Below are 27,591 nucleotides of genomic sequence, written 5' to 3'. Positions count from 1 at the left end.
ATTCGTAATGATCCAAGGAAAGAAAATCGAAATTCTTCTTCTTCTTCTTCTTCTTCCGCTGTGTATGATATCTTTCGATTTTCCTTCAGTGGTATCAGAGCCAATTACGAAACCATGAATCGGATTGCTTTGTTACTGCTTTATGTTTTAATATGATTAAACATTTTGAATCGGAATTAAATAATAAAGAGAATTAAAATTGGCATCGTATCATGTTTTCTGTGCATGGCTTTTCGATTTGTTTGATGTTTCAGAAACCGTTTCTGGTGAAGTATCGACATATCGATTATACATATCGACGGGAACATGATTGGAAACAAATCAAATTAGATTATCTTTTAAAATTGTTTTAAGAGATAATAATATTTTCGCAAATATTTGATTTGCTAATATTTTGATATTCTATAAGGAATTAATTTGGAATGCAAATCTGTTAATAAAATAGAATATTAAGTGTTAATATTTTATTATTTAAATTTAAATATTAATTAAAATTGATTGATCAATATCATATATGTGATATATGATTTTAATACAACATCATTATATGTGATATATTGATGATATCATTCGTTCAATAGGTTTTATATAATTGATTGTGAATTTGTAGTCAACTCGTGAGATTGAGCTTCGAATACCGATTCTGGTGAAGCATCAAAGATCCGGTTGTCCATACTGAACAAACAATTGTTAAAACTATTGATGTTTGATTGTTGTATTAGGATACCTAACTATACAAGCGTTGTATTATTATGGTTGTATCATTCGATCAATTGTTTTCAAAGAGATTGTTGTGAATTTGAACAATTCGTGAGAGTGAGCTTCAATATCCGAATCTGGTGAAGCATCATAGATCCGGTTGTTCATGCTAAACAAACAATCCTTGAAAATATTTATGTTTAATTAATTTATTTATTTTACTAAAGATTCAATTAAAACTAGCAACAACTCAAAGGAAAGACAAACTAATATAATTTTACTTATGGACTAAATATCTAAATTATTTATTTGAGATTAGAAAATATAATGATTGACTCATTACAAGTATGTTGGGTCATGAGAGGAGCTCGAGGGACTGTCCACATCGAGGCCAGAACAACCACACTGCTGAGAGAAACACCACACTCTTCCAACACAAATCAGATGAAAGTTTAAATATGTGGTGTTCTTTGCAATTCGACAAAGTTTTCCATTGTCTTCAGTAGCTTCGATGGTCCCATATTGCAACTTATAAGCACTCTAAATGGTAAACGTGTGTATTCTAGTACATCTCCAACGCAAAGTATCAAAACTACCAACATCAAAAGGGGTCTCGGTATGGATAACATTCGATTGACAGTATCAAAATTAGAAATCAAGTAAAAAAAAAATCTCAGCATGTAAGATAAATAGGTAAGGAGACAAAGGATATCCTTGAAGGAGACCTCGTTGAGGACAATTTTTTTGAAAAGGACTTCCATTCAACAAACAGAGAAAGACACGATGAAAATACAATTAATCAAGCTCTGCTATTTTTGTGAAAAAAATCATAGAATGAAGCACATCGATAAAAAAATTCCACTTGATACAATCATGTGTCTTTAACATTTAAAACTTTAGTACCACACACCCCTTCTTCCCTTTATTTATTTTTCCTCATATAATGAAAAGATTCAAAAGTCAGTAAGGTATTATCAATGATTAATCATCTCGATACAAAAACACTTTAAAAAAATTTCAATGATATCAGGAACAATCAATTTCAACCTTTTTGAAATTGTTTTTGTAATTATTTTAAAAATGGCATTGCAAAGAGAAATAGATCGAAAATCACCTAGCACCTTGATCTTTTTCTTTTTCAGAATGAGACAAATATAAGTATAATTAACGTTGTTTGAATTTCCACCTCCATTGAGAATCTCCAAATCAAAAGAAGGCACATCTTTACCAACTATACTCCAAATTATTATTTTTTTTTTACAAACAACTATACTCCAAAATTGTTGATATATATGCATTACGTTAGGACCCGAGGAAGCAAAGGGCTTTAAATTTTTAGTTGTTAAGAAAATCTCGCTTTTTGTGAATTCTACTTCTAATATGTTACATATAGAATCTAACGGTTTATCCTTGACCACTTTCGGTGTATCCTTGACCACTTCCATGACTTCAGAAGTTTTGTGAGATGATTAGTTGAGAAAATATTTTGAAAATAAACTATTAAAAATGCTGGTAATGTCTTCCTCGTCAAAAAGTAATTTCAAAAACTACAAAGTATGCAGTTATTGTTATTTTAATCTATCTTTAGTTTTTACTCAACTCATAATACAGTGCTTTACTTAGTAAGAGTGCAATCGCTAAAAACGTGGATATTTCCCAAAGTGATGCGCAGTTCATATACACTAATAAATCTAGTGTTTTTTCTTTTCATTTTGAGGTGTTTTATTTTATCATGATTCGTGCCCTGAGATTCAAACACAACAACCCTCATGGGCCATGGCCTCATCCATCCGACGCACGTTAACTTGCTCATTGGGATGCTGCTTCCATCGTCATTTTTCCAATAACAACCAACTCACCCACTTGCACCACATTTATGTGAGAAATTAGATTCTTTGCGGTTGGGTTGTTGCCGTATTCACGAAGTTAAGGATATCGATAGTTGTTCGATCTTAATCTGATGGTCTAAAAACACAGACTTTGATTTTTATTATATATTTTAAAATACCGAGTAAATATCTAAATTGTTCAATCTTGATCAAACCATTATCAACGACCAATATGTAAATGTGGATAAGTTGCAACTGCAGTTTGCAGGCAAACGTTGTTGGGACTTGATTTTTGAACCGTGGTGGAGCCACTCATAGGCTAGGGTGGACCGCGTCTCACCCAATCCCTACAAAAATTAATATTTAACTAGACTTTTGACCCGTGCGTTCCACGGGTTTTCTCGACTATAATATAGACCAATAAATAATATTTAACCCGTAAGATCATTGATATGGTAGAAAATATTTTCTTCAAAAAAAAAAGACAAGCGGATAGGAATGAAATTGGTGTGCAATGCATTTTTTTAGATGGAATTTGTTAGATTAAATAATTGCAAACCTAATAAAGCAAATGAGCGGGAAAAAAATTAGGTTAAGTTGCTGCAGACGTAACAAAATTAATAAATAAGGATAGGTTTATATCCATATTATAATATGAAGTTATATTATATATACTATATGTTGCACCAAATTTACCAATTGTATGGTTTGTGCTAGCGATATACTCACCGGTAGGGTTGGGAATAGGCTGGCCGAGCTAGGCTTTGCAAGGCCTGAGCCTGGCCTGCCAAATTTTTCGAAGGCCTAAGCCTGACCTGCGGCCTGTCATAGGCTTACTTTTTAGGCCTGAGTCTGACCTTCTGAAAGCCTGATACGGCCTGCTAGTCTGTTTAAAAGCCTATTTCATATGAACATCTTTACGTAAGCAATCTAAGTTTAAATAGACTAACAAACTAATACATCAATTAGATTAAACTCTCTTTTGATAATCAAGATGACTTTTTAGGTAATTTGACTATATATTGTATCATATTTCAATTATAGTTTATAATAATCCATTTAAATGTGCAAAAAAATTAATGTATTTTTTTTTTTGGTTTTGAAAAAAATTAATGTATACTAATAAGCTTAAATTACTGAAAAAGTTAACAAATTTTTAGTTTAATTCAAAGTACAAAATATAAGATAATAATAAATAATTCTTTCAAAAAAAAAATAATATTAATCATATTTGATTAATAGGCCGGCCTAATAGGTTTAAGAGACTTTTTGAATGGCATGTAGCCTGACCTTTTAAGCTAAATAGGCTTTTAAAAAAGTCTAGGCCTTCTCTGTTTAAGAAAAAAGCCTGGTCTGGTCTGGCCTGTCGTAAGCTGGGCCGTAGGCCCCTGTAGGCCGGCCTGGCCTATTCCCATCCCTACTCACCGGAACTCATTCCTTTGTATTCCAGGTTCAAATCTTGGCTGGATGTAGTTTTTTAATTTCTTGTTCGTTTTTTTTAATTATGCAATAAATTCTTCAAGGGGAATCGAACCCGTTCACACATAGACACTCACATAACTCCTAGCCTCTAAAGCAACAATTGTTAAGTTGTAATCCCTCCGTTTCAAAATGAGTGTCGCTTTAGCCAAAAAAAATTGTTTCAAAATGAGTGTCGCTTTCAGTTTCCAATGCAATAATAACTTTTTCTTTTCAATTGTACCCTCCAATTAATACTTTGCACACTACTTCCAAAGTATTACTTTTAAAACTAACCAATAGTTAATAAGGATAATTTGGTAAAATAATCATTCTCTTTCTTTTAATCATTGCATTTCTTAATATGTGTGTAAACATCTAAAACGACACTCATTTTGAAACGGAGGGTGTATAAAGTTGCTTTTAATCCTTCGATATCTAATATTAAATATTTCACCGACTTTGTGAATGAATAATTCACAATTATTTTTTCAATTAAAAATATACGAGTAAAAATTATATAATATTTATGTTAAAAGATCCTTAAAACCCCGTTTAAATCATGTTACATAGATAAAAAAAAGTATTGGTCATTCGAATTAACTAATAAATTTACACATATTAAACGAATTGGTCCACCCATAAAATTATTTCTAACTTCGCCACTGATTTTGAAAATATGAATGTAATTTACAAACATAGAATGCAGTGTGTGCGCGCGTGCTGCACACTAATTAAATTCAAGTCCCCTAAAAAATTACTAATTAAATTAAAGTGTTATGCTAGCTAACATGTGTTTTAAGAGCATTATTTAAGAAAGCAAAACCCCTAAAAAATTACTAATTAAATTAAAGTGTTATGTTAACATGTGTTTTAAGAGCATTATTTAAGAAAGCAAAAAATAATGATTTTAAATATTTTAGAAAGTTTCTTTTGGGATTTTTTTTAAAATGTTTCACCATTTTTCAGCACAACATTTTTATATTTGTTTCCTTATTCGATACCCTAAAAACAATTTTTATCCCCTTAAAAATGAGGTTGGATCCAAGTGCCCTTAAAAATTGATGCCCAAAAAAACATTTTTATCCCGTTAAGGAAAACATCTTTTAATGTTTTCTTAAATTTAAATATAAGTAAATAATTTTTATTTTTCGACAAAATATAAGTAAATAATTAATTATGTGTGTCGGTTACGAATGATAGTCAATCTCTTTTTTGTCAAGTAGTTTAGTGGGTAAAAATTTATCCTTTTTAAGGTGAGTAAATGGGGTCCGCGATTCAAACTTGACTTCTGCATATATTATGAATTGTCCTGTCAACTGAGTTAAGTTCACAGAGACTGGTCAATCCCTTTTAATTTGATTGATACTCCCTCCATTCCTTTTCTTTTGATGTTTTAGCTCTTGACACAAGTTTTAAGGAGTAATTAAAGTATATAAACATTTGTGTGTGTTTTACTTAAATGTCCTTATTTATCATTAAATTCACATATGATAAACCAAAGGTCACAACTATAATAAATTCACTAAAACATCAAAAGTTTTGGAATATAGTTGAAGTTCTAAAACATCAAAAGAAAAGGAATGGAGGGAGTATATGATAAGAAAATTAATTGCATCCGTGACATTTTTGACACTTCACACATATTAAGAAGCGTAGTTGATTTTGTACGGGAAAGAGTTATTATAAGTTGTTTTATAAAATTGTCTTTAATAAGTAGTATGATAAAGATAAACTAAAAGAATGAAAAAAGAGAAAGTAATAAATAGTTAAGGGCATAATTGAAAAAGTAACGTTAATGTTTAATTGTTATTGTAACACGACTTGTAGTTTAGAACAATTTTTTTTTCTCAAATTGACTCATAATTTGCAAAGGAAGGAGTATTCGGCAGTATGTAGTGATATACAAACATAAAGTGATGTAGCATTATCAATTATTAATGATTGACAAAGATTAAATGACATATACCATACATTCTGGATAACATGTCTTGAAGGCACGTGTTAAGAAATTTAAAAATAAAAATAATTGTTTTAAAAATTGTGCATTCAACTTTATTAAACTTTTTAAAGTCAATATTTTTTTTAATAAAATAAAGTCAATAATTTTTTGTTTTTTATATAAAGTTTCTAAATTTGGATTCCTTAAGAGTATCTCCAATGGGGTTCCTTACTTAATATGGATCACTCTCTGTCAGGGAAAGAAAAAAAGAGTACTTATTAAGAGACTATTATATAAGGACTCTTTCTCGTGAGCAATTAACGAGTTTCACGTTTAAAAGAAGTAAGAAAATATATATAAGTTGGTTCCACTTTCAAAAGAAGTAATGTTTTATGAGGTAATTTATAATTTAATAAATAAATTATTTTTGTATAATGATGTAAAGTTAGTTAGACATATTTAAGCAGTTTTCATTGGAGTCTCTGTTAGTGTATTGTCATTGGAGTCATTGATTTCTTAATAGAAACTTTTATTAAAAAATTATAAATAAATGAGGTGTATATGCGTAGTCCATTAAAAAAGTCTATATTAGTAGAATATCATTTTGGATGCTCTAAGAGTACAAGATAGTAAAACCCTACAGGTCATGCTAGAGCATTGATTAAGGAAATCATAAAAAAAGAAAATTAAATTACAAATGATATTTTTTAAACATTCAATACACAACTTGTTACGGAATACTACTATATTTGATTCTAGGCAAATGCTAACATGTGGCCCATAGACATATGTTAAGAAATTTAAAAATTTTAAAATCAAAGTTTTGTTCTTTTCTATGAAAAAACTTTTAGTTTTGGATTCTTTAACTTGTGCCGTAAGGACCCAAGATAACAACACCCTTGGTTCTATAATAGGTGCCCACATCATAATATTTTTCAACAAGTCTCAGAGACAAGTCCCAAACATGGAGATGACCCATCATTGACCCGTAGCTTGTGAGCCTCCCAAAACATAATACCAATCCACTCATCGCGCCCACTTGACCACTATATTTTTTGGGCACTAAAATCATTTTCAGTGGTCTCAAACTCTCAATTTCAAAAATCAAAAATCAATGTTTCTTTCAATCCCTTTCTGCCGCACCTCTCTCTCTCTCACATGCATCATACATGCACTCATAGATTCTAACACGCACACCGCTGAACTTTGTTGAATAATTCAATTCCAATCAAAATATGCAAGCAAATAAAATATTAAATACCAACTTGAATAAATGGCGAAGATGTCTTCATATTTAAAATTCTTATCCTAGACTTACCCTCCGTTTCAAAATACATGTCCAATTTTTGCAATGTGCATTATTCATTTAACTTACTTTGACCATACTTTTTTACTAATGTATAAGTACAAATATTAGCATGTAAGATGTTGTTTGATTTGTCTCGACAAATATTTTCAAAATATTAAATTTTCATAATTTTTTACTTTAGATAATTAAAGATATTAACGGTCAAAATTGTGCATTGGCATATGTGAAGTGGTTGACTTGGACATGTATTTTGAAACAGAAGGAGTACTATAGTAGTATTACATTAAATTAAATAAATTAACTGCACTGAGTAAATGGGACACAGTCACAGACTATCAATGCTTTCTTCCTAATCTCCGTTACCTGCCTTAGCTGACTAGTCACTCACTACCACTAAATCATTGACTATTTCTCCAAAAAAAACCCGGTTCAGACCAGTTGGTTCACCAGTATCTAATCAGCTAATCTAACCTTACCAAGTTACCACTATCACGTTCTCAACAAATTCATCAACTCGTGACCATTTGAATCCGGTTCAGACCGGAAACCGGTTCATCCACCTCCTTCCTCCGCCTCATTTCCAAAACCTTACGGTGGCTGTTCGAATGAATTTCACCGGAAAACGTCGGACTGCATGCAGGTCTATACTCCGGGAAAAGCCGACCGGACTTAAACCGAACACCACAAGCGTTACATAGTGTTTTCGGTCCAAGCGGACCAGCTCTCCACTGTGGCGTTTTCTGAACATGGCAGTGGCTGCACCGTCGTTGAAACTGAGCCCCACCCGTTTGGGCTTCGGGCTTTTTCCTCTGCTTCTTTGCTGAAAAGAGTATAGGGTTAAAAATCCACACGTTACAGTTGGGCCTTCTTGTCTTGGTTGTTCTAGGCTTTCTGCGGATTATAGAGAGCTGGGAATAAGCATTGGTTGGGCCCGGTCTAGGTTCCGGTTCGGCCCGGGCCTGAACTGGATACAATAGAGAGAGTTCTGGTACAGAATCGTCCACAAAGTGAGACACCCATTCCAAATCCGCAACATCATCGGCCTGAGAATTAAGAAAACCAAAACGAGTTATTAGCTATGAAGCACATACAGACACGACACAAACACCGACCGGACACATGACACTAATGATAATACAAAAAAAATAACATAATTCAATGTAATCAAATGTGTCGTGTTAGTGACATGTGTTGCATACTAGCACATCTTCTATCAGAAATGTCCATGCTACAAAGGTAATGAATTCATTCTTTATTAAATAAAAAACAAAAATAATTTATTGCATGATTAAAGATTCACCGGAACTGCTAAACCACCGGCAAAAATGGAGTCAGACTCGCCGTCTCCGGCACCGGAAAATGTTGTGGAATTTGAATTGTTGTCATCTTCTGTTCGTTCATGTTCAGAACCTGAGGTGGTGCTGTTTTTTTCATGTTCTTCTTCTTCTTCCTCCTCCTGGTAAACATCAATTTCTTTTCCAACAGAACCATGTTGAAATTCACCGTTGGAAAAATCAAGCAAGTCGTCGACAGAAAAATCTTCTCCGACAACAACGTTGTTTGCGTTCAAACACAAAATCTCTTCACAAATTGTTTGTTGGAAAATAGATTCTGTCCTCAAGCTTGGTTTCAACGCTTCCGCTACAACAACTTCCATGTTTTTTTTTCTCCTACAAAACTCAAACTATTATTATTATTTTCAAATTAGAGTTACACAAAGAGTGATGAATTAATATAATTATTTTTGCTTGCAAAACGTTGCTATTGAATTGAATTAAATTAATTTTTACCTGATAAATAAAATAAAAGTGATGAAGAGTGACAAAGAGAGGAAACCGCAAGAGAGTTTCCTTTGGTTTGGAAGCACTGAAATGAGGGCGAAACAAGCGTTGAGGTATTGGTTTGTAATAATTATTATCTATCTATTCTTTCTATTATTTCTTTATTTTCACTATGCATGTACTAGTAATATTTTTCAATTTAAATACGCCACTAGTACTACTACTAAATTTTCCCATCTCATAGAGAGTCATGCACTAATGCACCAAAAGTGTGACATTTGGTCAGGTGGTGGGGTTAAGGGGCTTCACTATTATTGGTATTTTTAAAATTTAAATTTAAATTATTTATGTAGTGTGAGATATTTATTGATGATGGCTTTGTAAAATTCAAAAATAATGTTGTGGTGTTTTTTTCTTCTTTGGGGGCAAAATAAAACTGACCCGGTCCAAATCAAGATTCCAACCAGTTACAAACAAAACGTTAAAATCAAATGCCGGTTTTAGACTGTTTTAGATCTCCTATGATTATTGTGTGTGTGTTTTGAAGTTTAAAATGATAAAATCGGATTTTGGCGCTATCAGTTTTTTAATTGTTTCCAAAAATTCATAATGAAGTAACCAAGAAAGAGGAAACTGGGTGGGTTGTGTTAGTATACTAATCACAACTTTTTCAGGGTCCTAATAATAAAGTTAATTAATTTAACGTAAAGGGCAATCTGAAACAAAGATTAGTACAGCATTGTTTGCTCGCGTAAATTGCGCCTCGTGATGTGGTTAACTTTTGGACCATTCTTCCCGCTACTTTGTTTTGTTTTCTGATTACAATTTCATAAAAGAAATTTCATAAAAGAAGATTACAATGATACTTCACGGATATACAATGATACTTCTTAGATACTTCACAAATATGTATGCTAAAAAGATAAATGGTAAAAAGTGAGACAATATTGTAAAAATCCAGTTGAAATGTATATGATTCAATTTTAGATATGCATCAATAGAATTGTTTTTCGATAAACCACTTAAAATTATACTTTTTGTAGATGAATGTAACTAGAGAGAGGTGATTCAGTTAATCAACATTAGATAAGATTTATGTTAAATTTTAATTTTATTTCTATCGATATCCCGCCATATGAAAATATAATATGATTATAAAAAAACTTTACATTTTTTTATTTTGATCACAAGTATTATTTTTAAAAAATTGTGACTTTTATAATAATATAATAATGAAGAGTAATCAATATTTATTTTCTTTAAGTATTTTTCATACATATAAGTTTTATTATAAAATTTTTGTTAACGTATCATAACCGTATCATATCCTATATTTAAATAAATTCGTGTATCCGCGTACCTGTATCGTATCGTCCCCGCACTCATACACTTATCCAGGCTACATAGATTACAACAGTCATGGTATAAACTCAAGAGAAATGATATTTTGACAACCACTTTTTGACAACTTTCTCTCTCATACTCACATGATGTTGTTATCCTCTCTCTTCCTTTTTCTCTCTCCATTGTTTTTGACCAATAAGAAGTGAGAAAAACAAGGTTGTCAACAAAGTTGTCATCAAATGGATGTCAAAATATCATTACTCTAAACTCAATTTAGTAAAATTGTTCGAGTCATCTTTACTGGTGTTACAAAGAGTCGAAAAACACAAAGTGTGACATGCATTAAAATTAAACTAACATGTTGTATTAAAAGAATTAAAAAGAAAAAATAATAGCTTAATATAATATATTCCTTTCGTTTCTATATATAAGCTCCTTTTAATTTTTTTACATTTTTTAAGAAAATTTGTTAGTATAAGTAATGTGTATATTTTATGTGTCAACATTACTAAATTGTCATTTGTTTGTATGCGTATTAAATTTGACTTTTCATATTTCAAGGGAAGTTAATAATATTAATTAGGGGTATGTTTAGGAAAAAAACAATAAATGCATATAGTAATTTGTATAAGGGCTTGTATTTAGGGACAAAAAAATTTCTCAAATAGTGCTTATAATTAGAGACGGATGGAGTATCATACTTATAAAAAATGAAAATAAGTATTAAAATATATGTATGTCGTTCGGTTTTAAAAAATCAATTCAAAATCCGATGCAATCCGAATGGTTTTCGCAAAATGACATCCAAACACATCCGATAATATTCGGATTTTTTGTGGTTTTCGATTTTTTGGATCGTTTTACGGTTTTTTTATCGGTTTGAATTTGAACTCCGCTAGTCAGAACTAGCGGTTTGGAGAGTTTGACCGGGCTTAGAACACAAGAAATTTAGATTCAGCAACATACTTTAAAAATAACAATTTAAATAACATAATAAATTAAACAACATAAATTCAACAACTTAAAACAATATAATAAAACACACCAAAAAAAAAAATCATGGATTAGCCAAACTTAAATCTTCTTCTGGTCTATCCATGTGTGATTTCTTCTTAGGTCTGGGATCAGATCAAACTTTTCTGAATATCTTCGAAAAATCTGACCAATGAATTGTCCAACTCAATTGGTACTTTAATATTGTACTGACCAAATGTCGAGAAAATGGTTATGATGTCGTCATTCCCGAGCTTCATCTGGGTGAACTGGACACTTCCATCTGAGTTAGTCGATGAGCGACGAAACTTAACACCATTCACTCTTCTTGTGTCTTTGTGGTTGGGTCGACGGTTGATTTGGTTCAACTGATCCTTCAACCCAGACAACGTGACATCAATCCGGACCCTTGTGAGTTTTCCCCGTTATAATAAATAGTGGCTAACTTGGTTTTCAAATCCATTAGATAAATGTTCATGGTTATTTGTTGTGTTTTCTGACAAATGAACCAAACACACCAATTTATAAAAGTTTTTGTGCATCGTGGACCACAGAAAAATACTGTACTTGAAAGTTTTGGATTTTAAAATCCGAAATGTCCCGCACCCTACAAAGTATGAGTTTAACACAGTTTTGGACCAGTTCGGATTATATAATTCAAACAGTTCTGAAATTTGTTCGGATTATATAATCTGAACTAGTTCAGAGTGTGGCGGTGGCTTGGTTATCAAGAGTGACTCATTAAAAACGTGTTTTGGGTTGGTCATCAACACTTGATTGGTTAGAGTCTCCTCAACCACATTTTTTGACCATGCATTGATGGACCATTACACTATATGTACTCATTTGTCACAAATTCCCCCTCAAAATACCCACTCATCCTTCACAAATCCTCGTTCCATCTCATGTTCTATCTTTTTCTTTTATAAATTTCGTCTATAATGTTCCACCGTTGGCCTTTCATACAAAAATTCTTTTATTTTTATTTAGGGATGATATGAATGATCAAAGGGCAAAATCCCGCTTTGTAAATTATCACCCTCTTTTCTAGGTGTAAGTTTGCTCAGAGTGTAGACGGTGGCTTGGTTATCAAGAGTGACTCACATTGAAAACGTTTTATTTGGGTTGGTCAGCAACACTTGACTGGTTAGAGTCTCCTTAACCACATTTTTTGACCATGGATTGACGGACCATTACACTATATGCACTCATTCGTCACAAATTCCACCTAAAAATACCAACACATCCTTCATAAATCGGCCTCATTCCATTCACATTCTATCTTTCTCTTTTATAAATTTCTTCTACACTGTACCACCGTTGGCCTTTCATACAAGGTTTCTTTTATTTTTACCTAGGAATATATGAATGGTCAAAGGGCAAAAATCCGCTTTGTAAATTTGCTCCATCTTTTCTAGGGGTAAGTTTGCTTTGTCTAAGTGTAAGCCTGCTCAAAAGAGTCTCCTTCTCCCACCAGATTTAGCATTACCCCCCCCCCCCCCCCCAATAGGATGTGAGAGAAAACAAACCTTATCATAGCCTCCTTCACCCTCCATCTTTTTCCATTAGAGATTTTGCTTTATGTGTCTAATAATTTCTTTTAATAAACATTATATTAATGTAAATGTACTACAAAAGTATTTATCAATTGATAAAATGAGAATTTGTACCATGCATGTTTCTCTACATTTATTTTATTGTCGTTTTCAATTATATCATCTTAATAATATATGCCACCTCTGTTCTGAAATTTTGAACAAAACAAATTTTTAGATTGTATAATTCGAAAATTCCTATAAAGAAGTTCATATCATATAACCCAAATCAAGCGTATTTTGAGCAAAAAATAGGAAGCGTGAGAATACCAGAGTGAAAAAAGTAATAATATCTTTTTTAAGAACCAAGGCCTATTTTTTTACCTAGAGCATACCATAAACTTATTAGTTGAGTATGATAAAATTTAAATAATACATGTAATTATTTTTAAAATAGTTTGTATAGTAGTAACTCACTATTGAAAAAAATAAATATTTAGTATTGTCCACTTTTATATAGTAAATCATTCACATCATTGAAAAAAATAAATATTTAGTATTGTCCACTTTTATATAGTAAATCATTCACATCAAAGAATTCAAGAAGTTAATAGACTTCATGTAATCATAAATTATTCGAAAGAATATGAGATTGCTTTTTAGAATGGACAATTTTTAACCCACTCAAATTGGTTTGATGGTATTGATTTCGGACTTGAAAGTGTCTTCATTTTTAAAATCTCAGGTTCAATTTTCTTCAATGTCTAGACCATTTTAGCTTTAAAAAAAAAAAAGGATAATTTTTAGTTTACGCCAAAAAGAGTTACTTTACGAACACTTTATTTTTTTGGATACAACTTTACACGCATTTTCTGTATTTTTGGTTAATACAAAGGACTAAAAAAGTTACAAAGGATAAAAATTCAGTGACCACGTTGGATATTGTTTGTCGTCTATCTGGCGCGAGGATTTGCTTTGGAAGGTGAACTTGTTCATTTATCATCGTCACTTCATTCATGTTGGGATTGACTTTTAAGACACTCACCGAAGGAGATTGAATTCGGGACCTCAACTTTCAAGCTTTGCAGCCGCATACTTTCAGACATGAACTGGTGCTCTCTGATGTTTTTCATGCAACAAATAAATAGTACTATATGATAAAAAATGAGGCTGAAATTTCCTAAAAAAAACTTAAATATCACTTTGATTCATTAATTTTTTTAAAGTTCAGTTCAGTGCAGTTTATTAATTAGTTTAATCTGGTCTTTTAATTTATCTCTGTTAAGAAATTTGGTCACTTCAGTTACGTGAGTGGTAAAGAGTGTTTACTCTTGTTGATGTGGCAAATAAGATGCATGTACGCTTTGTCGTCCTTTCCCGTTAGAGATATAAAGATTTTGGGATAAGATTTTGTTTATTTGCAACCTTGAAAAACTGAGGATTAGGCTTCTTAGGAAGAAGCACCTCACAACAAGGGCTTCAATCATTAAAGACAATCAAGTTAGCTCAACACAGAAAGTATTAGTCAAGCTTCAAGAAAATCAAGAGTTAGTTCAACACATAAAAAAAATTGGTCAAGTTTCAACCTCTCACAAATAATAATTATTTTTCTGAAGTATTAAAATTTCTCAAGAACACCAAATTTACGTGATATTTTTCATTCTTCTAGCCTAAATGGTATTCTACCTTTTAAGAAAATGGATGGTTAAGCATAATTAATTCTTTTAGCCTGATTGACAAGCTTTGATCGATAAAGATTTAGTGTGTGTTTGGTTCAGCTTTGAATATAATTGATTCTGACAGAATTGATTCTGAGAGAATTGATTTATGTTTGGATACAATTATGTAGAATTGATTAAACAAACTGATTTATGTTTGGATACAATTATGTAGAATTGCTTTTGAATGTATAATTACTAAAATAGACATAGCTAAAGGAGAATTGATAAAGAAGGAGAATTGATAAAGGGCAATAAAGGAAAATAATAGGTTGTAATAATAAAATATAATATTTACTGTTTATAATTGATTTTAGAAAAGCTAGAAGTTAGGATTTGTAGCTTCATGGAGAATTGCTTTTGGAGGATAAAAGTAATTCTGAAAAGCCAAACCAAACACGTTGTTTTTGGCTAGAATTGCTTTTGGCACTGTAGAGAATTGCTTTTGGCTGGGCAGAAGCTGAACCAAACAGGCCCTTAATGGATAATTAAGTAAAATTCATTCATTATTTGGGTCTACATATCTGTTGGCGGGTGTGAATGTTCCTGAGGCAACTATGGTTATGAATTGTAAAATAGGGTGGACCCCTTTTCTTTATTTGGGTCTATTGGTGGTTATTCTCTCCGATTGAGCTTATGGTATCCTTTGATTGACCGAATTAAAATAAAATTATTAGGATGGAAAAGTAAGAATTCGTCTATGTCTGATCGCTTATTTCTTCTGAAATCGGCCATGTCCTCTTAACCAGTCTACTTTCTTTCCTTCTTCAAGATGCCCATAAGTATTATCTCCTCCATCGAATCTATTTTTAAATGTTTTTTTGGGGGGATGTGAGGAGGTTAGGAAAATCAACTGAATTAAATGGGAAAAGGTTGGTCTATATAATGTTTATGGTACAAGGTGTTGGTGGGTAGGTGTCGAAAGGAAGGAGTGTGTCAGAGGATGGAGGGAGGAAGGGGTCTTCTTGGTGGCGTGATTTGATGAGTATCAGAAGAGGTGTAAGAATATGGATCGGTTGTTGGTTTGATGATAGTTTGGTGAGGGTGGTGGGCGATGCGACTACAACTTGTTTTTTGTCTGATCCATAGTTGGAAGGAGGTTTGTTATGTCATAGGTTTAGACGTTTGTTTGATTTAGCTGAAGATCTTACGATATCAGTTGATGTTATGTGTTCTTTGGGTTGGGGTATTGGGGGTGGTGCTTGTTTGTGGTGGCAGAGTCTGTTTACGTGGAGGAGAAGCATGTGGAAGAGTGTTGAGAGTTGTTGTATAACATTTTTTCCAGACTGGCCAGGGAGACAAATAAGATTGGCACCTTAATTCTTGCAAATGTTACAAGCTATTATCACAAGGCACACAAACTGACTGACAGTTTGGACATGCACGCCATTATTTGGAATAAGGTTTCTACTCTTAAGGTACCCTTGTTTTCTTAGCGGTTGTTGTGTAATTGGCTTCCAACAAAGGATAATCTTCTCAGGTGTGGTATTCTTCAGTCAAATTATGTTATGTGTTCGGGTGGATGCGACATTGAGAAAAGTGTTAATCACATTTTTTTGGGGATGCAAGTGTTTAGAGCATATATGATATCTTGTCTATTAGTGGTTAGGCATTCACATAGTGAATCCTCAGCAGTTGTCAGAGCATCTCATTCAATTTGGTAATTTGGGTAATTGTTCAAAGAATGGTTGATCATCTATTGTTTTAATTTGGTTTGTGCTTGGATAGTGTGGAAGGAAAGAAATTGTCGCATATTCAAGCATAAGGAGTCGTTGTTGGTTCAATTACTCGACAAAGTGAAGTTGTTATCTTTTTGGTGGTTGAAAGCACATCAAGTGAATCTTGCTTTTGATCTTCATTTTTGGTGGACAAGCCCTATTCAGTGTTTGGGTTTTGTTACTTAATTTCAATGTCATGCTTTTCACTTATTTTCGAGTTACTTTTCCCACCCTATAGGATTCTTGCGCGCCCTGCGATTTTTCCAAAAAGGCCCTTGAGGTTTCCGGATTTCATAATCCGGAATGGTGTTTTCCTTTGTTATAGGGTGAAAAATGGAGTTACGGATTTTTCCGGATTTTGTAATCCGGAAACTTCAAAAATAGGGCGCGTTACATGATGTTTCCGGATTACATAATCCGGAAACCCCCTAAACACCCTTTTTCAAGGTAAAACAGTTCAGATTACATAATCCGAACTGTATCAGCACAAATCCTAAGCATGTTTGTAACATGTATAGCCATTTTAGGGACAATATTAATGTTCCTAACTCTCATCCTTCTGTTTTTGGGTCATTGTTACCTGTTCTTAGTCAAAAATCGGGTTTTCGGGCTACTTGATCAAATTGCTCCGAAACTTCCCCATAAAATCAGAAAAAATTCAAGGACCATGACTCCCTTAGCCTTAGAAGTGACTTCTTATGGGACTCCGCCTCTCAAAATCCAAAATTTCATCGTTTAGACCCATTTTTCATTTTTTTAATTATTCATATTATCAGAAAAATCCGAAAAATTTTGCACTAGTTTTATTTGATTTTTAGAATTTTTTGGTGGTATTTTTATATTTTTATGATTTTATTTAACAGGTTTTTAGCATTTTTTTACTTAGTTTTTTTGTTGTTTTTAAAAGCAAAACTCAAAACTGCTGAAATGTGAGTCTGATGGCTGCTTATACATAAGAATTGTCCGGATTATAAAATCCAAAATAGTAAACATGAATCCGGATTTTAAAATTCGGACTGCACAAGGGCATTTTTGGAAAAAACGCAGGGCGCACGAGAAACCTATAGGGCGGGGAAAGTAATACTCGTTATTTTTTGTTTTTTGTGATGTTTTTGTGCATCTTGTTATTGTACTATTTTTGTGGACTTTTGCTGACTTCTATTCGTGCACTCCTTGTGTTGGGCAGGAATCGAGTCTTTTGTTAATACATTCCATTTTACCTTCTTCTTCTTCAAAAAAAAAAAAAAACGAAAAATTCATTATTTTTATGCTAATTGACATTCTACCTTCTATCCATAAGAAAATGCATGTTTAAGAAAAATTAATTCTTTTAGCCTAACTGACATTATTTGTTCATATTTTTAATTTTACAAAATTAATTTCATGATTTTAGCTCAATTACAACTTGCTCATAAAGATATCATGGATAGTTAAGCAAAATTAATTCTTCTTATTCTAAAATAATTGACATTTTAGCTTCGATTCATATGGATTGTTAATCAATCAAAATCCATTCTTTTAGTCTCATTGACATTTTAGCTTCTATTAATAAATATCATGGATAACCAAGCAATCAAAAATCATGTTTAGCCTAGTTGACATTTTAGCTTCTATCCATAACTAATCGAGATACCAGTGCTACAGCACGGGTAGCGTGCTGCGTTGTGCGACGAAACATGTGCCGTTGTGTTGTGTGGTGTGGCTTGCTCGAGGAATATACAGTATTGAGTAATACTATATTTATCAGTGAAAAATATATCTTATACTTTTTTATGTGTCCCGTTTATTTTTATTTTTATCAGTGATAAATCTTTGCGTGTATCACAATATTGTTCCTATTTTCATGTTGACAATATTTTGTAAAAAAGAAAATGTTGACCATATAAAACGACGTTAATTTTAACTAATTAGCTAGTGGAAAATATTCTTGTCAAAAAAAAAAGCTAGTGGAAAATATTTGTCCAGTGCCTGACGTTAATAAATACTAATTTTGTTAAGGAAAACATATAGCATAAAAAATTAAAATTGAAGTTATATATATGTTATCAAATATTCGTTCCGTTATTTTTTTATATATTTATCAATGAAAATATATCTTATACTTTTTGACGTGTCAATGAAAAATATGTGTCCCATTTAATTTTTTATATTTATCAGCGATAAATAGTCCTATAGGTTTTTATTCCGTAGATTTTATTAACTTAAGTACCGGGTATTAAATATTCTGAATTGTCATGTAAATTAAAAGCATTAATTGATGTAACGATTCTAAATATTTTGATTGGTTGTGTGCGTAAAATTATTTTGGACCGTCAACTTACCACCATTAAACTCTATTTTTATTCATAGATGGTTCATACACTCACATGTATTTTATTAATAAGTGATAAATATGGGTCTTGTGTAAAAACTAACATTAATATTGCATTTCTATAAAATCTTTGATTATTATACATGCTAAAATTTCTTAAAAATACTTGAACTGTTCCCATTGTAAATCTTGCGTGTTTATATTTGCAGGTATCGTAATATTATTTCAATTTTTCTGTTGACAATACTAAAACACAATAATTGAAACTAATTTTGTCAAAAAATTAAAGTAGCATTTTTCTGATAGGCATATGTTTGTTCAGGTTGTTCAAAGTGACAAATTTTTAGCTGATAATGCTCATGAAAGTAGCATTTGGTATAAAGAACATGATTGTTTCTTCAGCATACAAAATATGTTCATTAATTAAAGAAAACATCGAGGATTTTGGCCTAAAGTTGCAACGGTCTAGAGATTCCGCTGTTGAGCAGCCACGTCTTCAAATTTGATATTCAAAGTGATCTTGTTTAATGACAGTTTTCCAGAATTCACATCCTCATGTGTTAGTTCTGCTGCACACCTTTTTGCAGGGTCCAATCTAGCAGAAGCAGAAAGTTCCTGCTTCATGTGAAAAACCTGTAATAAGTATGAGTACTGGGATATGTTTGGATCAACATTGCTGCCCATGACAATTGTCCAAAGATCTTAGATCTTGATAGCAAGTTTCTAGAGTTCCTTTGAATCATTGATGTCTTCAATAGGATAAAAAGCTCAGATTATTAGAAAAACTTATCATAACTCATTCAAAATTTAAAGTTCTATATTTCTCTGAAAGTAAATAATAAAATCATGAGTTCAATCATCTATGCATTAAAGGTGAAGTAATAAATAGTTTAGTTCATATTCCCTCTCCGAGGCTTTCTAGCCTCTTGTGTTTCTCCAACATTTTCCTCTCCCATTTATGTACGCATATAATAACCAACTTTTCATAGCTCAAATCAAAGCAAAAATTAATGCAAATTTTGAGGTTGTATTTCCACCTATTATACAACATAGTTTGTAAAATATTAGAGCAACTAAATAATGTATGTAATGGAGTGACAGTAACACTTATCTTCGTTTTTTTTTATAAAAAAATACAAAATTATAAACATAAAGATTGATGAACATAAGCAAATCAAAGTAACAATGTCCAAAATGAAGAAAGATTGGGAAAAACAACATGTGGATAATATATGAATGTACCCGTGTATCTGATTTTGACGATACGTGTTGATGAAGAATGACTGAAATAAAAAAAAAACGGATAGAAAATGGATCAAAAACTTATTATAAAAACATTAAAAAAAAATGTCAACAAATAAAAATAGGAATACGTCAACTCTCTGTTGCCCTTGCAACAATGAAATAAAAAAAAATACAAACAACCACAATGAGAGTTACGAAATTGAGAGTGTAACCAATATTGCTTACCTTGTTATTGATCAACTATTCCAGAGCTCATATTAAATCAAGCATCATATCTACTTTTGAGGTTGTCTCTTCATCTATCTAGAAAGCTCTATTTTGCATGACTCCTGTAATCATAGTATATGTATCAGAACGAAATATGTTGAGACTTTAGTGATCCTCCTAATCATGTACCATCAGTCTATGTTAAATTTTCATCCTCTCAGCTATGCACTCATCCAACTACAACTACACGAACATATAATAAATTAAAAATTTAAGCTTATCATTTAAGCTCAATTCATTCAACTGTCAACTCACCATAATTACTTAACACTTAAGTGCTAGAAAATTATAAAGGTAACAAAGACTTTTATTCAAAAACCATTATTTGGATCCAAGGTATAATCCAAATAGGAAAGCATCAATCTCAATGACACCTAAATAAAACATTATCATTACAAAAAAAATTGTTGAGTATAACAATTAAAACTAAAAATTGAAAGCAAGTTATTAGCTTAAAAAGGTTAGTAACTTACCAACTTTCAAAAAATCATTTTGCTGCAGTAAGTCTTTAATTTTTATTTCTTCTCATGTGTTTATTTGGTCTATTCTAAACTGCACTAATCTCAAAATGACTCAAACATGTTTATAACAATTATATTCAAAGTTTCGTCATTTAGAATCATGACAAAGAATCACATCAGAAATCAATTTTCAAACAAACACATTGCAAAGTAGATAAAGTCATAAACATGTTGCATTTTGAATTAATAGCATGAGGAGGATCTCACCGAAACTGCCAATGGGACGTCGGAACTACAAATGGGTTGTCGGAGGGTCGTCAGTGCTTAAATATCACAAATCAATTTTAAGAGAAATATAGAATTGAGTTGTTTATGCCTTTTATTTATTTATTTATTTTGGGTTTGTTGAAAACTTATTTTCAAATAGTAGTCATGTCAAATATGCAATAACCAATATCCTTCAAGCACGAAGAATGATTGTCATACCTCATTATATTGCGGAATTACGGTTCTATATGACGCCGTTAAAGAAACCATTAGAAACAAATAAGAATTTATTTTCAATCTCACCTTACAACTCATCAATGTTTGATCAGATGTTGATCACCATTCGACACACGATTCTTTCGTGTTGTGGGTGTCCTTGTTCCTTGCAAGCATTTTCCTTCATTCTTGAAGAACATCAAATTCCACTCAAACCTTCACACAAAGAAAAAAAAAATCAAACAAAGTTCAAATGCCAAACATTCAGAGTAACAAACATTGAGCTCTTTTCCATTATTTACGTCAACATAAAATTGATGTGATAATTTTATAAAACAGTTGCAGCACAAATATTTATAAACAAAAATCAGAGACATAACAATATTCTAAAGCTAAAAATTGGAGATAATGTCACAAACACTTTGTGAGTGATCCCTTTCACATTCAAAATCATATATATCATATACATTTTATCAAACACTTGGTGTGCATATCAAAAATTGAACAGAACATAATTAAAAATATGAACAAAATTACTTTCCAAGTCTACAACTTTGTTATCAGAAACATGAACATAACTAAAAACATGAACAAAATTACTTTTCAAGTCTACATTTTGGTTATTAGAAACATGATCAGAATTAAAAACAACAAAATAAAAAATAGGTTTAATATTGTTGTACTAACCCATAAATTTGTTCTTCCTTCTTACATACTTACATTCTTTGTTGGTTACATATATTTGTTCCCCTGCTTTCCTTCCTTTTCAACAATAACATCAAAATCAAACACAAAGCAAGTAAATTGAATTTTTTTAGAGAGAAATAAACTAAAATCATTAGCACATAATAAAAAAAAATAAAAACAAAAACAAAACGAAGTGATTGTTATTGGGTAAAGAAATATTAAGGTGGATTCAATTTGTTTTGAATTTGACTTTGAGAGTGAGAGAAAGGGAAATAAGGAAGAAAAGAAGAAAAAAGTGAGAACGAGAAGGTGGTGTGACAGAAGAAACTACAGTGTTTTGTGAAAAACAACTTTTAGGATTGAAAATGACTAAAGTAACCTCTTTATATGAATATGTTTGGTTATTGAGGCAAGGGTAAAATTAGAAAAAAGTGGGAAGTTGAAATGGATGAATTCTAACCCATCAGAAGCAGTTGAAATTCCAAAATTACCCCAATAAAACAGTTAAATTTTTTATTTTAATTCAGGGCAGTTAGGTTATTTTGGTAGACATTTGTTTTTATATATAGAATATAGATAGATATAGATAGATAGTTGATTGATTGAAGAAAATGAATAATTAAGCATTCAAAAAAGTGTTTTAAACACCTTTCAACTTCACATCTCTAATAGTCTTTCTCGCTAGCCCGTTCATTTATACTTCTTCTTTCGTTTTTGCCGTTTGTTTTATTTTCCTTTCTTTTTAAGTCTTTTTAGTTTATTTTAAATAAACAAAACCATTTATTAACTTAAAATTAAACCTAAAACAATTATAGAAACAAATTAATGTCACACTTAGTTGACACATCAATCCTTGTAAGCAGTCAATTTGATTTTGACTAACAAAGTAGATAGGAAGGGCAAAATAAAAATGTTTTAAAGTTAAAAGTTGAACCGAACTTTTAAGATCAATTAAGAGATCAAAATGATTGTTGATGAAAGTCGTTCTTAGCATCAAACAAGATAAGTATTTTTGTATCGTTTCCACAGGGAATAGTGCGTTATCAAAGACAGTTTAACATCAATTATCATTTCAAGTATTAAGAGTACTTGTTTGTTTGAAATGAAATGTAACTAGCTAAACTAATTGCAAAAAGTAAAAGTTGAGATAAATAAGGATTGAAACTTGTTAGGAGTAGCGTTCTTTAACCAAGCGTCACACGTAACCAAATGATCCATACGAATTCTAGCTTTATAAACAACATTATCACAATCAATTCTAAACTACCCTTCGTGTCCAAAGTGATATAATTATTTCTAAGTTATCATTTAAACATTCGTGTCCAAATCCCTTAAACGATAACAAAGTCGATCGGATAACTTAATCGACCGTGTCCAGCCTGCTTAAGCATCCGAAAGAATTAAACTCTTGATTATGGTGATTATCACAAGATTAACAAAGTTGTCAAAGAAGTTAACCTAAGATATATTGCTACTCTAGCTCTAGATTCAAGAGTTTGTGTCCAAATCATCTTGAATCTTATTGAAAGCATTAACACAAGAATAACAACAATATTGAATATAAATTGCTAGAATCATATATTGCAAGATCAAAAGGATTACATGTTTAGCAAGATCAAGTACCTCTCATCCTAACAAAGAGTGTTTAGCTACACATCATCATGGAAGCCTTGCAAGGATGGATTGAAAAGGAAGGATTCATTACACTTGTGATGTCTCAACAAAGAAATAAAGATCCAACTTCCAAAACCACTATCACTCTATGAAGAACTACCCTATTTTCTCTCTAAAAATATCTAAAGGTGAAAAACTAAGAAGAAGTAGAAACCCTAGATATTTCCTAAGATATTTACAAAGAATAGCAAGTGGGCTATTTATAGAATTCCTACTATGCTTGAGCTCGCCTCGCGAGCAGACTTACTCGCCATGGCGAGTTCTGTTTCCTTCACATTAAGATTCTGCCACGTCACCCTGGGAGGGTCAAACCGCCCTTACTCGCAACGGCGAGTAGATCTGCTCGCCTCGCGAGCAAGAGGGTGCTCACGGCTTTTTGGCTTGAATTGAAGCTCGCCACTGCGAGCTGCTGTGCTCGCCTCGCGAGCTGTGTAGCACTTGCGGCCTTTTGCACTTTTCTTGGCTTTTTCATGCTTGCTTAGTGTCTTGAGGTCAAATCCTGCACAATTGGGTAAAGTAAGGCAATTAAAGCGTAATAAGGCAATTATCACTTTTATCTCGGCTTTTCCCTAAATTACTTGCAAAACAAGTAACAAAAGTGCTTAAAATATAACATGAAAATATCACTTCCTAGCACTTATCAAACTCTCCCCAACTTAACTCTTTGTTTGTCCTCAAACAAAAGATTGAAAATCAAACAAGTTAATAGAACAAGACACAAGTACAAAAGGTTTTTGAAAACATCTTCAGATAAATGATTTAAAAGAGAATGCGCTGGCAAGTCTAAGTTTCCAATTAATCTAAAATTCTACTACTTACATGAGATGAGTCCTAAGTACAAAGTTCATGTCAAATATTTCAAAACAATAATACATTTATTTACGAACCACACCTAACACACTTCTTTGAAAGTAGATAAACAATTGAAAACAAATCAATGAGGGTTATGAACACACATCCGAAAATCAAGTTAACATTCCAATCAAGTTATGTGTCCATCCAAATATCATTTCAAAAGGCATAAAAACATGGATCAAAAGGTCTTTGAGGGTTATAACTTGGCTTGGCTACAAAAGAAATGTCATATGTGGGGCAATTGAAATCAAAAAGCCTATCAAAGAGGAACATTCCTTGTATCAACCATTAAAATTCATAATCTTTCCTACCAATCATTACAAACCCTTGGTGCTTAAACATGAAGCACTTTGATCTTGACAACTTATTTTCTTTTTGGATTTTTCTTTCTTTTTCTCTTTTTCTTTTTCTTTTCATGTACACATTGCTTTTCTTTTCTTTTGTATTTACAACAACATGTTGTCTTGATCAAAGATAAAATTACACCATAGTACTTGACATAAGATTTACATCTACCTTCTCTCCCCAACTTGAATCAACAAATACCCTAATTGAATGTTCCTCTACTCTAAGGCAAAAGGGACAAATAACATTGAAATTTTAGGGTTCAACAATTAAAAACATATCAGAGTCCTAAAGTGCGTCAAGAATGAACTGAATTTTGAAAAATTTGAAGGCAACTCATCAAGCATTGTGCTTATGAATTGACAGTTCATAATTGATGACTCCGATTCATTTGGCTCAAGTGGGTTAGCAAATACTCGCTCTTCTCACAAGGTAGGCTATTTGTGGTCAAGTAAGTTTCACTCATAAACAAAAAATGTGCCTTGATCACTTCCATGCCTTCACACAATTTAAAACAATTATTGGATTTAACATAAAACAACTGAGTTAAACAATGAATACCGGTCTCCTTGCATATGTACAAACATTTGAGGTTTCCTCACTTTAGGCTAGTACTACGTGGTTCACAAACAAATAAATTATTGTAAAGAACTAAATGAAATGAAATTTGCACAAAGTACTCGTTCCATATTCGAGTAAAAACCTAGAAAAACTGGAAACTTGTACCTTGGCTTTGCGCTTTTAATCATAACTATGAATCAATATCAATCATCTGAGAATTGAAATTTAAGCTTTGGCTATTAAAACCACAAGGGTTCTTGATCATTCAAAAAAAATACTAAACATGAATTTAACTAATCATAATACGAAAATAAACAATACTAAGATAAATAAGAACATCACAATACTAATTAAATTAATTGTGCCAACGAAACACAATACACAGAACACAATACGATTGTACTAATACAAAAATAAACTGAGTCATTAGTGCCAAATCAAAACACAAAAGAAGTAACATTGTTCAAAAAGTATCATAAGAGAAAGCAAATGAAATATAAGGAAGACAGCAAGAAATGAATGAAAGCTTGATAAAATCACTCTATGAAGAACTTGCTTTCAAGACTTTTCCTCCTCCTTAAGATTGCATGTCATCATCCGAGCCATCGTGAGAAGATGTAGCACTCGGTACATTTGCTGGATCATCTCTATCATCATCCTCGTTACCACCTACATCTTCTCCCATGGTTGCATCCTCATGCCCTGCAAAGTCTCCAACCCCTCCATATGGACCTGGCATGCCCTCAGGCCAATTAACATAGGTCTGAAAAGCCTGTGGTGTCATGAACTGATCCATCACCTCCTGTGGGTAGCCTACTTGCTGCTGCATGACATACTGAGATTGTTGGAAGTAGGTGTTTGCACGGTTTTGAGCTGTCAGCATATTCCAAGTGTGCATATTGCTTTGATGCTACCACTGAACGTAGCTAGCAAAATCAAAGGCAGCAGTGGGTTGGAATGGCATGGGTTCTTCCTGTGGAGGAGGTGCCTGAGAAGATGAAGCTTGCTTACCCTTACCTTTATCTTTCTTAGATTCACCCATGATGAAACGGGTGATGAAAATATCATTGATGGGGTTGCGAATTTTCTCATGAACGGTTGAAGGAAGCTTCATACCGGTATCCTTAATGAGTCCCATGATGAGACCGGGGAAGAATAGGCGGGCTGGTGGCTCACCCTTTCCTTGTAAAGTGACTTTCCTTAACTCCCAAGCAATGGTTCGAGCTATGTCCACTGGTTTGCCATGAAGGATATAGTAAATGAGTGGGCACACTTCCACAACACAATCAGACATGTGGCTACTAGGCATGACATTGTAGAGAATAAATTTCTGGATGATTTTGGCTGGGTTAGTCATGAATTTGTATTGGCAACGATGCTCTCTCCCGGCTTCACTCTTGTCATAGTTGAAACCCTCAAGCAAAAGAAATCGTTTGATTTCTTCATGAGTTTCATCAACCTTAAAGTGCCCCAAGTTTCTCTTAGTGTGGAATTCATCATACTCATGGTCATGGGGTAGTTCGAAGGGATTGCCAAGGTATTTGTTGATGGCTCCCCTATCAAATTTAATGGTGCGACCCCGGACAACAGTCTCATATGGAAAGGCATCAGTGAGGGGGTTTTCAGGAAGAGCATTGGCGTAAAACTCACGCACAAGCTCAGCATTTAGGTTGGTGATGGGGTTACAAAGCCTATCCCACCCTTGATCTTTTAAAAGTTTAGCAATTTCCCCGTAAGGTCCGTTAGGGCTTATGTTAAACACTCTCTCAGCCCACATGTTTTGGTCGAGTAACTCGACGTACCTATCCTGATGGTAACGGGTTTTAAATCTGGTTGAGTCAAAGCTTTGGTTTCTAGAGGGTTGGGGTGCAGAGGTTTCACCCTTCTTTCTCTTTTGAGGATTCTTAGGAGCCATACCTGCAAAACAGCCAGGAAATCCATACACAATACAATATAACAGTTAAATATCAGTATGGAAACAAATCAGCATAACTGACATCACTAAATATGGAAACCAGAACAAAAAAATTTCAGGTACTGAAGCTACTCGCCTCGCGAGCAGCTCTACTCGCAGTGGCGAGCAACCAGACAAATTTCTGGGTTCAGGAAGAACACTCGCCTAGCAAGTGATGAAGCTCGCCACGGCGAGTGACCCAGAATTTGGCCAAAATCGAATTTTTACAACAGTGGTTCAGTTTTAAAAGGTATCCTAACTCTAAATAAAGCAACTGCGCCCCTTGTAGTGACCTAAATATGAACTGAATCATGCCTTTGCTTTGTAATTCGATTTTATGCCACAAAACCCTAATTTTTATTTTCAAAAAATTTACAAAAGGGTTAATCAAAAGATGTGGCTTAGAAAGAAAAGCAATACAA

General features: G+C 32.6%; 1 protein-coding gene and 1 long non-coding RNA gene across 7 annotated transcripts; both read right to left on the bottom strand.

Moving 5' to 3' along the window:
- Positions 1-7,174: 7,174 nt before the first annotated feature.
- Positions 7,175-9,198, bottom strand: LOC146931152 (GATA transcription factor 7-like). 2 transcript variants are annotated; one of them, XM_085702627.1, is made up of 3 exons: positions 9,028-9,198; positions 8,538-8,921; positions 7,175-8,280 (listed from the first exon to the last, which is right to left on the bottom strand). In XM_085702627.1, the coding sequence occupies exons 2-3, from the start codon at positions 8,892-8,894 to the stop codon at positions 7,747-7,749; spliced, it is 891 nt and encodes a 296-aa protein (XP_085558753.1). In that variant the 5' UTR covers positions 8,895-8,921; positions 9,028-9,198; the 3' UTR covers positions 7,175-7,746. The 2 variants fall into 2 exon arrangements, with proteins under 2 accessions (XP_085558753.1, XP_085558752.1); XM_085702626.1 differs by having other exon boundaries at positions 8,538-8,907.
- Positions 9,199-18,907: 9,709 nt separating this feature from the next.
- Positions 18,908-22,474, bottom strand: LOC146931151 (uncharacterized). Of its 5 annotated transcripts, XR_015006605.1 has the most exons (6): positions 21,781-22,467; positions 21,181-21,309; positions 20,623-20,706; positions 20,108-20,211; positions 19,880-19,920; positions 18,908-19,252 (listed from the first exon to the last, which is right to left on the bottom strand). It is a non-coding gene; the product is annotated as an uncharacterized LOC146931151 (long non-coding RNA). The 5 variants fall into 5 exon arrangements; XR_015006602.1 differs by having other exon boundaries at positions 18,908-19,386; positions 20,623-21,309; positions 21,781-22,474; XR_015006601.1 differs by having other exon boundaries at positions 20,623-21,309; positions 21,781-22,468.
- Between the last annotated feature and the right edge of the window lie 5,117 nt (positions 22,475-27,591).

The sequence above is a fragment of the Medicago sativa genome, chromosome 4 (genome assembly GCF_051527215.1).
Source record: "Medicago sativa cultivar Bolivia chromosome 4, Bolivia_mono, whole genome shotgun sequence".
NCBI classification, from domain to species: domain Eukaryota; kingdom Viridiplantae; phylum Streptophyta; class Magnoliopsida; order Fabales; family Fabaceae; genus Medicago; species Medicago sativa.
Note: the sequence above shows the minus strand (reverse complement) of the source record. Positions and strands in the feature narration are given on the sequence as shown.